This window comes from Chiloscyllium plagiosum, unplaced genomic scaffold (assembly GCF_037043375.1).
Source record: "Chiloscyllium plagiosum isolate Xiang-an unplaced genomic scaffold, Cpla_swu_hap1 HiC_scaffold_1, whole genome shotgun sequence".
Lineage (NCBI taxonomy): Eukaryota > Metazoa > Chordata > Chondrichthyes > Orectolobiformes > Hemiscylliidae > Chiloscyllium > Chiloscyllium plagiosum.
The window spans coordinates 150,557,198-150,570,129 of NW_028270139.1; the positions used below are offsets into that span (position 1 = coordinate 150,557,198).

The 12,932-nt window shown below is 53.9% G+C and overlaps 1 protein-coding gene across 1 annotated transcript in view; it reads left to right on the forward strand.

Annotated features, from left to right (window-relative positions):
* Positions 1-9,601: 9,601 nt before the first annotated feature.
* The window catches only part of cdc25b (cell division cycle 25B), a 36,300-nt gene continuing 32,969 nt past the window's right edge, over positions 9,602-12,932 (forward strand). The window contains 2 exon segments of the mRNA XM_043695578.2: positions 9,602-9,969; positions 9,971-10,113. Of these exon segments, the coding sequence (XP_043551513.2) occupies positions 9,904-9,969; positions 9,971-10,113 (209 nt within the window). The 5' untranslated portion in view covers positions 9,602-9,903.

Sequence of the window (12,932 nt, forward strand, 5' to 3'; positions counted from 1 at the left end):
AAGCACTACCGCACTTAGGTGGTAGTGTGGGGGTTAATAAAAAAAATTATCTGGAGTGTTCTTCCTAAAAAAAAACAGGAGATTCAGAGTCTCCTCAATTTAGGGGATTGACTCTGTGCTGTTACAGCTTTCCTTTTTTTTTGGAGGGGGAACCTGATTCCTGAACTGGCTGAATTATTTAGCCAGTTTGTTAACTGGCATTCCTCTTAGTGAGGACTGGTTGTTAAACTCCTGATGCACATAATGTGTTTCAGGTGTAACTCAGTTCTCATTATGGGATTGTTGTTTCACTGGCTGGTTACAGTTTGTGTTACTCTTGTCTCTTTTTTTTGAGAAAAGGACAATGTTAAAAGAAAAAATAAAAATAAAATAAAACAGGCTTGTAAGGGCAGTGTTTGTCACTGGCCACCCGGGTGTTTTCCTATCTTCCTGGTGGTGGAATTTGAATAAAGATTCGTGCACTTTGTGTCTTTCACTGTGTCTCACATCTGCACACACACACCATGGGTGCTGGGGATAAAATAAGCACTACCGCACTTAGGTGGTAGTGTGGGGGTTAATAAAAAAAAATTATCTGGAGTGTTCTTCCTAAAAAAAAACAGGAGATTCAGAGTCTCCTCAATTTAGGGGATTGACTCTGTGCTGTTACAGCTTTCCTTTTTTTTTGGAGGGGGAAACCTGATTCCTGAACTGGCTGAATTATTTAGCCAGTTTGTTAACTGGCATTCCTCTTAGTGAGGACTGGTTGTTAAACTCCTGATGCACATAATGTGTTTCAGGTGTAACTCAGTTCTCATTATGGGATTGTTGTTTCACTGGCTGGTTACAGCCTGTGTGTTACTCTTGTCTCTTTTTTTTTGAGAAAAGGACAATGTTAAAAGAAAAAAAATTTTAAAAACAGGCTTGTAAGGGCAGTGTTTGTCACTGGCCACCCGGGTGTTTTCCTATCTTCCTGGTGGTGGAATTTGAATAAAGATTCGTGCACTTTGTGTCTCACACCTGCACACACACACACCATGGGTGCTGGGGAAAAAATAAGCACTACCACACTTAGGTGGTAGTGTGGGGGTTAAATTAAAAAAATATATAAAAAAAGAAAAAAAAGCAGCTGTGGCATGGGTGCTGGGGTAAAAAATAAGCAAAGAAAAAAAATAAAATAAAACAGGCTTGTCAGACATTCTCCAACTCTGAGAGCTGCAGCAGTGTTAAAGACTCTCCACATGTAAATAAAGTTAAAAATCGTACAACTTTGTACACCCCAGTCCAACACCGGCATCTCCAAATCATGACTACATGTAAATAAAGGGTGACTTGGTAATGAGGTGTTGGTTTTTGTTCAGTTATTTCACATAAGAATGGGATTAGACCAGTCAATCAAGCCTCTTCCACCATTTAATATGATCATGGCTGAACAAAGACTTTAATACCTTTTTCTCAAATTAACCCCAAAAGCTTATATGCCAATCAAATATTTAGCAATCTCTACTTTAAATATACTCAAAGATGAACTTCCACAACCCATTGAGTAGAGAATTTCAAAGATTCACAACACTTGCAGTAACAAAAATTCTGATCACAATGCGTCATTTTGTTTTATAACACTCTTACAAGCACCAAGGGATATTTGTTTGTAAAATGGTCACTAGACGCGAAATGTTGAATCCACAGGTGCTGAGATTCTCCAGCTATTTCTGTTTTTGTTTCAGATTTGCAGAATCTATATTTTTTCCCACATTTATTTACATGAAAGGTGCAGTTTAAAACAAAGCAAAACAACTTTTATTTATTAGATCTAGTAAAGAAGTAACAATAGCTATTACAGCAATGGCTAATGGTTATATGGTAACTCATTCCAAAACGTAAGGCAACACTGCAGTTCTATTATCGAGTTTAAAACTGCAACTGCTTTCAGAGAATTAGGTATTTGTTTGCACTGAACACTTCTGAAAAGCTGTGAAGAATACTAAGCAGTTGGGGGAGGGAATACTCTTGTCTGTGGGTGGTTTGGAATTCAAGGCTGTCACTGCCTGTCACACTCTGTTGTGTCCAGCTCCCATCAACGCTGCCACTGAATGAATGAATGAAAATCAAATGTGACCTCCTCTTGTTATTTCCACCTCGCTCTCTCTCCACACCTGTCGTACCCCGCCACAATCAAATAGAGCTCAATTAACCATTTTAGTTTAAAATGCACAACTGCCCCGAGTAAAAGAAACCACGCTGGGTTACCACTCCCAAATGACACATCAGCAATTGCCCCTGAACTCATTTAAAAGCCCGCTACAGCTGTCTCCCGCCAGAAACTGGATACAAAAATCCGAAGGATCCACTTGGAAAAGAGGATTGTCCCTTCATTATCAAATATATAAATGTCAAATAATAATTCCTTTCACTGGAGATAAAACAACAAGAAGAAATATAAAACAAATAGAACCGAATTAATTGTGCAGGGCTTTGGAAAATAAAGCTCGACTTCAATTTATTTTTCAGCTAGGGACAAATGCCTCCCTTTTTCTAGTCTAATGGCATGATCCAAGCCTAATTTCCGCGTCGCGTGATGTGACGGCGACGGCTATTGGTGAGATGCGGAGCGGTGAGAGTGGCTGTGTCTGATTGGTCAGATTCCCTCCAGCCCCCATGTGATTTGCCCCTTGGGTGGGACTGGGGGAAGGTGGGGACTTGGCCCCGCCCCATCACCAGGCCTCTGTGGGCGGGGTCAGGGTGTGGAGAGAATGTGGCTAATGATAAAGAGTCATAATGTGAAGGGGGGTGCCAGTGTTGCACTGGGGTAGACAGAGTTAAAATATTAAACAACTGTCTGTGTGGACATTCTCCCTGTGTTTGCGTGGGTTTCCTCCCACAGTCCAAAAATGTGCAGGTTAGGTGAATTGCCCATAGTGTTAGGTGAAGGGTTAAATGTAGGGGAATGGGTCTGGGTGGTTGTTCTTCAGAGGTTCGGTGTGGACTTGTTGGGCCAAAGGGCCTGTTTTCACACTGTAAGTAATCTAATCTAATCAAACACAAGGTTATAGTCCAACAGGTTTACTTGATTTGGAGATGCTGGTGTTGGACTGGGGTGTACAAAGTTAAAAATCACACAACACCAGGTTACAGTCCAACAGGTTTAATTGGAAGCACACTAGATTTCGGAGCGTCGATCCTTCATCAGGTTTTAGTCACAGCTACCTGATGAAGGAGCGATGCTCCGAAAGCTAGTGTGCTTCTAATTAAACCTGTTGGACTGTAACCTGGTGTTGTGTGGTTTTTAACTAGGTTTACTTGAAACTGCAAGCTTTTGGAGCCCCGCTCCTTCCTCAGGTAGCTAGTGGGGCAGGATCATAGGAAAAGATCAAAGTGTCATACAACTGATGCAGTGTATTGCACAAGCCTAGATTGCTGTTAAAAGTGTGGCACTGGAAAAACACAGCCAATCAGGCAGGCAGCATTCAAGGAGCAGGAGAATCAACATTTCAGCATAAGCTCTTCATCAGGGAAGTGGTGGGGACAGGAGGCTGAGAGATAAATGGAGAGGGAGAGGGGGTGGGGCTGGGGTAAAGTAGCTAGGAATGTGATAGGTAGATGAATGTGGGAGGTGATGGTGATAGATAGGAGTAGAAAGTGAGGTCTGCAGACGCTGGAGATCAAAGCTGAAACTTTATTGCTGGAACAGCACAGCAGGTCAGGCAGCATCTAGGGAACAGAAGATTCGACGTTTCGGGCACATGCCCTTCTTCAGGAATGAGCAGAGAGTGTTCAGCAGGAGAAGATAAAAGGTAGGGAGGAGGGACTTGGAGGAGTGGCGTTGGAAATGTGATAGGTGGAAAGAGGTCAAGGTGAGGGTGATAGGTCGGAGTAGGGTGGAGGCGGAGAGGTCAAGAAGAAGACTGCAGGTCAGGAAGGCGGTGCCGGGCTGGAGGGATTCGGCTGAGACAAGGTGGGGGGAGGGGGGATGAAGAAACTGGTGAAGTCCAAGTTCATCCCCTGTGGTTGGAGGGTTCCCAGTCGGAAGATAAGACGCTCCTCCTCCGACCGTCGCGTTGTTGTGGTTTGGCGGTGGATGAGTCCAATGACCTGCATATCCTCGGTGGAGTGGGAGGGGGAGTTGAAATGCTGTGCTACAGGGTGATTGGGTTGGTTCGTCCGGGTGGCCCAGAGGTGCTCTCTGAATCGCTCCGCAAGTAGGCGGCCTGTCTCCCCAATATAGAGGAGGCCACACCGGCTGCAGCGGATGCAGTAGATAATGTGGGTGGAGGTGCAGGTGAATCTGTGGCGGATATGGAAGTTTCCTTTGGGGCCTTGGAGAGAAGTGAGGGGGGAGGTGTGGGCGCAAGTGTTGCACCTCCTGCGGTTGCAAGGGAAGGTGCCGGGAGTGGAGGTTGGGTTGGTGGGGGGTATGGATCTGACAAGGGAGTCGCGGAGGGAGTGGTCTCTACGGAAAGCTGATAGAGGAGGGGAGGGAAATATATCCTTGGTGGTGGGGTCCGTTTGGAGGTGGCGGAAGTGACGGCGGATGATGCGCTGTACATGGAGATTGGTGGGGTGGTAGGTGAGGACCAGTGGGGTTCTGTCCTGGTGGCGGTTGGAGGGGCGGGGCTCAAGGGCGGAGGAGCGGGAAGTGGAGGAGATGCGGTGGAGGGCATCGTCGATCACGTCGGGGGGGAAATTGCGGTCCTTGAAGAAGGAGGCCGTCTGTGTTGTGCGTATTTTGAACTGGTCCTCCTGGGAGCAGATACGGCGGAGACGAAGGAATTGGGAGAATGGGATGGCGTTTTTACAGGGGGCGGGGTGGGAGGAGGTGTAGTCCAGGTAGCTGTGGGAGTCGGTCGGTTTGTAGTAGATGTCCGTGTTGATTCGGTCGTCTGATATAGAAACAGAAAGGTCTAGGAAGGGGAGGGAGGAGTCCGAGACTGTCCAGGTGAATTTGAGGTCGGGGTGGAAGGTGTTAGTGTAGTGGATGAACTGTTCAACCTCCTCGTGGGAGCACGAGGTAGCGCCGATACAGTCATCAATGTAGCGGAGGAAAAGATGGGGGGTGGGGCCAGTGTAGTTGCGGAAGATGGATTGTTCCACATACCCTACGAAGAGGCAGGCATAGCTGGGGCCCATGCGGGTGCCCATGGCTACTCCTTTTGTTTGGAGAAAGTGGGAGGATTGGAAAGAAAAGTTGTTCAGGGTGAGGACCAGTTCAGTCAGTCGAAGGAGGGTGTCGGTGGAAGGGTACTGGGTGGTACGGCGGGAAAGGAAGAAGCGGAGTGCTTTGAGTCCTTCGTGATGGGGGATGGAGGTGTACAGGGACTGGATGTCCATGGTGAAGATGAGGCGTTGGGGACCGGGGAAGCGGAAATCCTGGAGGAGGTGGAGGGCGTGGGTGGTGTCACGGACGTAGGTGGGGAGTTCTTGGACTAATGGGGACAGGACCGTGTCGAGGTAGGAGGAGATGAGTTCGGTTGGGCAGGAGCAGGCTGAGACGATGGGTCGTCCGGGGCAGTCAGGTTTGTGGATTTTGGGCAGGAGGTAGAAACGGGCGGTTCGGGGTTGTGGTACTATGAGGTTGGAGGCGGTGGATGGGAGGTCCCCTGAGGTGATGAGGTTATGGATGGTCTGGGAGATGATGGTTTGGTGGTGGGGGGTGGGGTCATGGTCAAGGGGGCAGTAGGAGGAGGTATCTGCGAGCTGGCGTTTGGCCTCAGCGGTGTAGAGGTCGGTGCGCCAAACTACTACTGCGCCTCCCTTGTCAGCTGGTTTGATGGTGAGGTTGGGGTTGGAACGGAGGGAGTGGAGGGCTGTGCGTTCCGAGGGTGAGAGGTTGGAGTGGGTGGGAGGGGTGTGGGAGTTCAGGTAGCGGTTAATATCGCGGCGGCAGTTTGCAATAAAGAGGTCGAGGGCAGGTAGGAGGCCAGCACGGGGTGTCCAGGTGGACGGGGTGTGTTGGAGGTTGGAGAAGGGGTCGTCAGAGGGTGGGTGAGGGTCTTGATTGAAAAAGAAGGCACGGAGGCGAAGGCGGCGGAAGAATCGTTCAATGTCACTCCGTGTATTGAATTCATTGACCCGAGAACGTGTGGGAACGAAGGTGAGACCCCTCCTGAGGACTGATCTCTCATCCTCAGAGAGGGGCAGGTCCGGAGGGATGGTGAACACACGGCAGGGCGGGGAGCTAGGACCTGGTGTGGGACTGGAGCTGGATGTGGGGGCGGGGTTAGGCCTGGGGGCGGGGACAGAGGTCGGCGGGGGGCGGGGTTAGGCGCGGTGACGGGACTCGGCCGGGGGGCGGGATTAGGCGCGGTGACGGAACTCGGCCGGTGGGCGGGGTTAGGCGCGGTGACGGAACTCGGCCGGGGGGCGGGGTTAGGCGTGGTGACGGAACGCGGCCGGGGGGCGGGGTTAGGCGTGGTGACAGAACGCGGCGGGGGGGCGGAGACACATGCGGCGATGTCCGAATGCAGGTCGCTGACATCACTGGGGGCGGAAGTAGCTGCGGCGACCACGGAGACAGAGTTTTTCCCCATACTCACGGAGGTTTCCAATCTGTTGGCGATTGTCTTCATGACGATCGTAGAGCAGGTTGTCTGTGCGGCGATCCCGGAGGCGGTTGTTTGGGCCGCGATCATGAACGTTGCGAGGTCGGTGGGGGCGGAAGTGACGTCATCGTCTGCGGCGTCTGCGGCTATTGCCGCGGGCGCTGTAGCGGCCGCGTGTGTAATGGCGCCGGACTGGAGGCCGATGGAAGGTTCTGGAACAGTTGAGGAATCCGGAGTTTGGGGGTAAGTGCATGAAAGTTTTTGGTACTTACTGCCTTTAATTTCTGATATGGCTAGAAAGAACTGTTTGTTCAGTCTATGGATTCTTCTGTAAATGAAGAACAGTAGAGGTCCTTTACAGGTCTGTGAGAGAGTTGTCCTGAGCTGGCGTAGGTCGAGCTGCAGGGAATGTAGGTACAGGCGCATGGCTGCAAGCGTGGAGTGGAGGATCCGGAGGGAGGTCCGTTGCTGGAGGCTGCGGATTTGTTGCAGGTACTGGTGGTCCTGGTTGGGTCCAAATTGTGTTGGTCGGAAGGTGATCTGGAGTCCATGGGGGATCAGTCGGTTCCGTAGGCAGGTGCTGAGAAAGGAGATATGGCTGTGGTAACGAGTCTGCTTCAGAATGTGGCTGAAGAGCTTCTGTGCAGAGGAGATGACCTGGGGTGTGCAGTGAGAGAGGGACTCACTGAAATCTTTATAGAGAGAGGCAGAGAGCTTCTTCAAGGAAGGCATCCTTGTAAGAGGATTCGCAGTAGGTTGAAATCTTCGAGGAGAAAGTGATAGATAGGAGTGAAAGGTTGAAAGGCGGAAAGGAATATAGACATGTAGGACACATTAACCACACAGGATCAATGTCAATTTCAGCAGTTTTCTCATCTCCCCTCCTCCAAGTCAGTACCGCCCTCTTGAATTGTCCTACCTATCCATCTTCCTTCCCACCTATCTGCTCCACCCTCTACCTTGAGTCAGACTGGTTCGGTTTCCAAATTGGAATTTATATAATGTCACATGGACTGACTGCCTACAGATTGTGTGCTTTTTGAACAAAAGAGAATGCATCTGCAAATACAAATCTACAAATGCAAATTCACCCCATAGATGTGTTGTGTGTATGTGAGAGGGTGTGTGTGTGTGAGACAGTCTGTGTGAGTGTGATTGTGTGTGTGTATATATATATATATATATATATACGTGGCCATGTTTATGAGTGTGTGAAAGAGCGTATAGTGTAGTGGGGTCACCTGTACTGTGACATGAACCCAAGATCATGGTTGAGGCCGTCTTCACCATTACCAACCTTGGTTATCAGCCTCTCTCGGTGACTCTGCGATGTGTGCCTTGGAAGACAGTCACCCGAAGATCCGAGGGGCCGAATGTCCTTGACGACTGAAGAGTTACCCCACTGGGAGGGAGTGTCTGGCAGGGTGGAGGAGGAGCGGTGGGCACCTCCCAGCCACATTGTCCTCGTCGGGAAGGGGCATGGCTGGAGGTTTGTCCGTCGGTTAAAGGTAACCCCGGAGAGGACGACTTCAAGGGGGATTGGGGGGGACGCGTTGCTGGAGATTGGACCCCTACCTCTTCAGTTTGAAACATAGATTCGAAGTGGGACCTCAGACATAATGTACATTAGGCGAAAGTGACTTCTGCAGATGCTGAAGGTCAGAGGTCAAGGTTAGCGTGGTGCTGGAAAAGCACAGCAGGTCAGACAGCATCCGAGGAGCAGGAAAATCGATGTTTCGGGCAAAAGCCCTTCATCTGGAATGAGGCTGGGACCCTTGGGGGTGGAGACATAAATGGGAGGAGGGTGGGGCTGGGGAAAGGTAGTCGAGAGTGCAATAGGCAGATGGAGGTAGGAGAGACTGGAGACTGGACGCCTACTCGCAGAGCGCTTCAGAGAATATCTCCGGGATACCCGCACCAACCAACCCCACTGCCCTGTGGCCAAACATTTCAACTCCTCCTCCCACTCTGCCAAGGACATGCAGGTCCTGGGCCTCCTCCATCGCTACCCTCTTACCACCCGATGCCTGGAGGAGGAACGCCTTATCTTCTGCCTCAAGACCCTTCAACCCCATGCCATCAATGTGGACTTCACCAGTTTCCTCATTTCCTCTCCTTCCACCTTACCCTAGTTACAACCTTCCAGCTCAGCACCGCCCTCATGATCTTCCTTCCCACCTATCCACTCCACCCTCCTCACCTTTACCCCACCACCATCCACCAATCACACTCTCAGCTACCTTCTCTCCACCCCCCCCCCGCCTCCCATTTATCTCTCCACCCCGGAGGCTCCCAGCCTCATTCCTGAGGAAGGGCTCCAGCCCAAAACATCAATTTCACTGCTCTTCTCTTGCTGTGCTTTTCCAGCACCACGTTAATCTTGACATAAAGTGCATTGTCTAACCTGAGATATGATCTCCTGTACCTTTAATTATCTAGGGATAATGAAAGGAAACTGGATTTTGCACTTTAATCAGCATTCTACCTCTTAATTGATTAAAGGGTTGAACAAGGCCAGCTGTTTTAAAGTTCACTTTTTGCTTATAAATTCTGTTTTGTACCTCCCCATCATAACATGCCTGAGGAAGGAGCGGAGCTCCGTAGAGCTTGCAATTTCAAATAAACCTGGTGTTGATTAGTTTCTTTTTGACCGAGACCACACCAGTCCTGCTCCAGCACCTCCTTCCCTTGGTGAGGGCTGCCCAGGAGGTGGATCTTCTCAGTCACATGATCCTGTCGGGAACGGGCGTGGTCATTCCCCGGCAGCTGATGACGACTGCAAACGTGGGGCGCGGCTGGAGATTAGACCCCGCCCTTTGCGAAGGAGGGGGGGCTGTGGGGGTGGAGAAAGCAGGGTTCGGTGCCCAGGTGCCACGTGACCCGCACGGGGTGGGAGGCTGATCTCTCTCATTGACAGGTGAAGGCGAGCGCGCGCCGCTGGAGCTGAGAGACCCCGCCCGCTGAGTGGGAGCGGGCGAACGATTGGCCTTCGCTGTCACGTGGCACCGCGAGCGTGCCCGCCCGGAGGCGGGGCCTATGGGCGTTGTTATTTTTCGAAATAAAGGCGGTGGCGCGAGCGGCGGCTGGAGCTTGAGGCCTTCAGGGGCGCCATGGGACAGGGCAGCAACCGATAACTGGATAGACAGGGCGGGAGGGGAGCGGAGTGATAGGAGAGGGCCGGGCACCGCCAATGAGACACTGAAGAGAAGGCATTGGGGCCGGGGAGCGGGCCAACGAAAAGGAAACGGTCCCTGCTGCTCCCGCTTTAAACGCTCACCGTCCGCTTTTAATCCCCGGCCCGTTCCTCTCCCCACAAACGCCCCTCTCGCCGACACCGTATTTATTTATTTTTTTTTTAAAAGTGTCTATTCCGCTCCCTGTCGCCATGAGTGGGGTCACCAGTCCCCCCAGGCAGCCGTGTAGGAGCTCGAGCTCCGGCCGCAGCCCGGGGCAGGCAGCAGCAGCAGCAGCTGCTGGCCCCCCTCCCTCTGGAGAAAGGCCGCTCGTGTAAAGCCCTGTTCTCGTCCGAGCCCCCGGTGCTGTCGCCGGTCACCAACCTGGCCCTCAACATGGTCAACCTGAGTGGCCTGGGCAGGTAAAACAAGGGGTGGGGGACAATGTGTCTCAATCTTCTCTCCCCGCCTCTGTGTCTGTCTGTCTCGCTATATCTCTTCTCTTCCCCCCCCCCTCTTCTCTTCCCCCCCCCCCTCTTCTCTTCCCCCCCCCCCCCCCTCTTCTCTTCCCCCCCCCCCCCTCTTCTCTTCCCCCCCCCCCCCCCCTTCTCTTCCCCCCCCCCCCCCCTCCTCTTCCCCCCCCCCTCTTCTCTTTCCCCCCCCTCTTCTCTTCCCCCCCCCTCTTCTCTTCCCCCCCCCTCTTCTCTTCCCCCCCCTCTTCTCTTCTCCCCCCCCCTCTTCTCTTCCCCCCCCCCCCTCTTCTCTCCCCCCCCCTCTTCTCTTCCCCCCCCCCTTCTCTTCCCCCCCCCCCTTCTCTTCCCCCCCCTCTTCTCTTCCCCCCCCCTCTTCTCTTCCCCCCCCCTCTTCTCTTCCCCCCCCCTCTTCTCTTCCCCCCCCCTCTTCTCTTCCCCCCCCCTCTTCTCTTCCCCCCCCCTCTTCTCTTCCCCCCCCTCTTCTCTTCCCCCCCCCTCTTCTCTTCCCCCCCCCTCTTCTCTTCCCCCCCCCTCTTCTCTTCCCCCCCCTCTTCTCTTCCCCCCCCCTCTTCTCTTCCCCCCCCCTCTTCTCTTCCCCCCCCCTCTTCTCTTCCCCCCCCCTCTTCTCTTCCCCCCCCCTCTTCTCTTCCCCCCCCCTCTTCTCTTCCCCCCCCTCTTCTCTTCCCCCCCCTCTTCTCTTCCCCCCCCCTCTTCTCTTCCCCCCCCCTCTTCTCTTCCCCCCCCCCTCTTCTCTTCCCCCCCCCCTCTTCTCTTCCCCCCCCCTCTTCTCTTCCCCCCCTCTTCTCTTCCTCCCCCCTCTTCTCTTCCCCCCCCCTCTTCTCTTCCCCCCCCCTCTTCTCTTCCCCCCCCCCTCTTCTCTTCCCCCCCCCCTCTTCTCTTCCCCCCCCCTCTTCTCTTCCCCCCCCCTCTTCTCTTCCCCCCCCCTCTTCTCTTCCCCCCCCCCTCTTCTCTTCCCCCCCCCCTCTTCTCTTCCCCCCCCCCCCTTCTCTTCCCCCCCCTTCTCTTCCCCCCCCCTCTTCTCTTCCCCCCCCCTCTTCTCTTCCCCCCCCTCTTCTCTTCCCCCCCCCTCTTCTCTTCCCCCCCCTCTTCTCTTCCCCCCCCTCTTCTCTTCCCCCCCCCCTCTTCTCTTCCCCCCCCCCCCTCTTCTCTTCCCCCCCCCCCTTCTCTCTTCCCCCCCCCCTTCTCTCTTCCCCCCCCCTTCTCTCTTCCCCCCCCCCCTTCTCTCTTCCCCCCCCCCCTTCTCTCTTCCCCCCCCCCCTTCTCTCTTCCCCCCCCCCCTTCTCTCTTCCCCCCCCCCCTTCTCTCTTCCCCCCCCCCTTCTCTCCTCTCTTCCCTCCCCCCCTTCTCTCCTCTCTTCCCTCCCCCCCTTCTCTTCTCTCTTCCCTCCCCCCCTTCTCTTCTCTCTTCCCTCCCCCCCTTCTCTTCTCTCTTCCCTCCCCCCCTTCTCTTCTCTCTTCCCTCCCCCCCTTCTCTTCTCTCTTCCCTCCCCCCCTTCTCTTCTCTCTTCCCTCCCCCCCTTCTCTTCTCTCTTCCCTCCCCCCCTTCTCTTCTCTCTTCCCTCCCCCCCTTCTCTTTTCTCTTCCCTCCCCCCCTTCTCTTCTCTCTTCCCTCCCCCCCTTCTCTTCTCTCTTCCCTCCCCCCCTTCTCTTCTCTCTTCCCTCCCCCCCTTCTCTTCTCTCTTCCCTCCCCCCCTTCTCTTCTCTCTTCCCTCCCCCCCCTTCTCTTCTCTCTTCCCTCCCCCCCTTCTCTTCTCTCTTCCCTCCCCCCCTTCTCTTCTCTCTTCCCTCCCCCCCTTCTCTTCTCTCTTCCCTCCCCCCCTTCTCTTCTCTCTTCCCTCCCCCCCTTCTCTTCTCTCTTCCCTCCCCCCCTTCTCTTCTCTCTTCCCTCCCCCCCTTCTCTTCTCTCTTCCCTCCCCCCCTTCTCTTCTCTCTTCCCTCCCCCCCTTCTCTTCTCTCTTCCCTCCCCCCCTTCTCTTCTCTCTTCCTCCCCCCCCCTTCTCTTCTCTCTTCCTCCCCCCCCTTCTCTTCTCTCTTCCTCCCCCCCCTTCTCTTCTCTCTTCCTCCCCCCCCCTTCTCTTCTCTCTTCCTCCCCCCCCTTCTCTTCTCTCTTCCTCCCCCCCCCTTCTCTTCTCTCTTCCTCCCCCCCCTTCTCTTCTCTCTTCCTCCTCCCCCCCCTTCTCTTCTCTCTTCCTCCTCCCCCCCCTTCTCTTCTCTCTTCCTCCCCCCCCCTTCTCTTCTCTCTTCCTCCCCCCCCCCTTCTCTTCTCTCTTCCTCCCCCCCCCCTTCTCTTCTCTCTTCCTCCCCCCCCCTTCTCTTCTCTCTTCCTCCCCCCCCCCTTCTCTTCTCTCTTCCTCCCCCCCCCCTTCTCTTCTCTCTTCCTCCCCCCCCCCTTCTCTTCTCTCTTCCTCCCCCCCCCCTTCTCTTCTCTCTTCCTCCCCCCCCCCTTCTCTTCTCTCTTCCTCCCCCCCCCTTCTCTTCTCTCTTCCTCCCCCCTCCCCCCCTTCTCTTCTCTCTTCCTTCCCCCCCCCCCCTTCTCTTCTCTCTTCCTCCCCCCCCCCCCCCTTCTCTTCTCTCTTCCCCCCCCCCCCCTTCTCTTCTCTTCTCCCCTAAGTGGGGTGGTAATTCGTGCGGCTGGTTCCCTTTTGCTTGCGCCTCCCCACCCCTCCACCTTACTCACACGGAGCGCTTCCAGCCCCCACATGGCTTGTACATGGAAATTTCAATGACTTTTTTTTGTCCCTTTTTTTT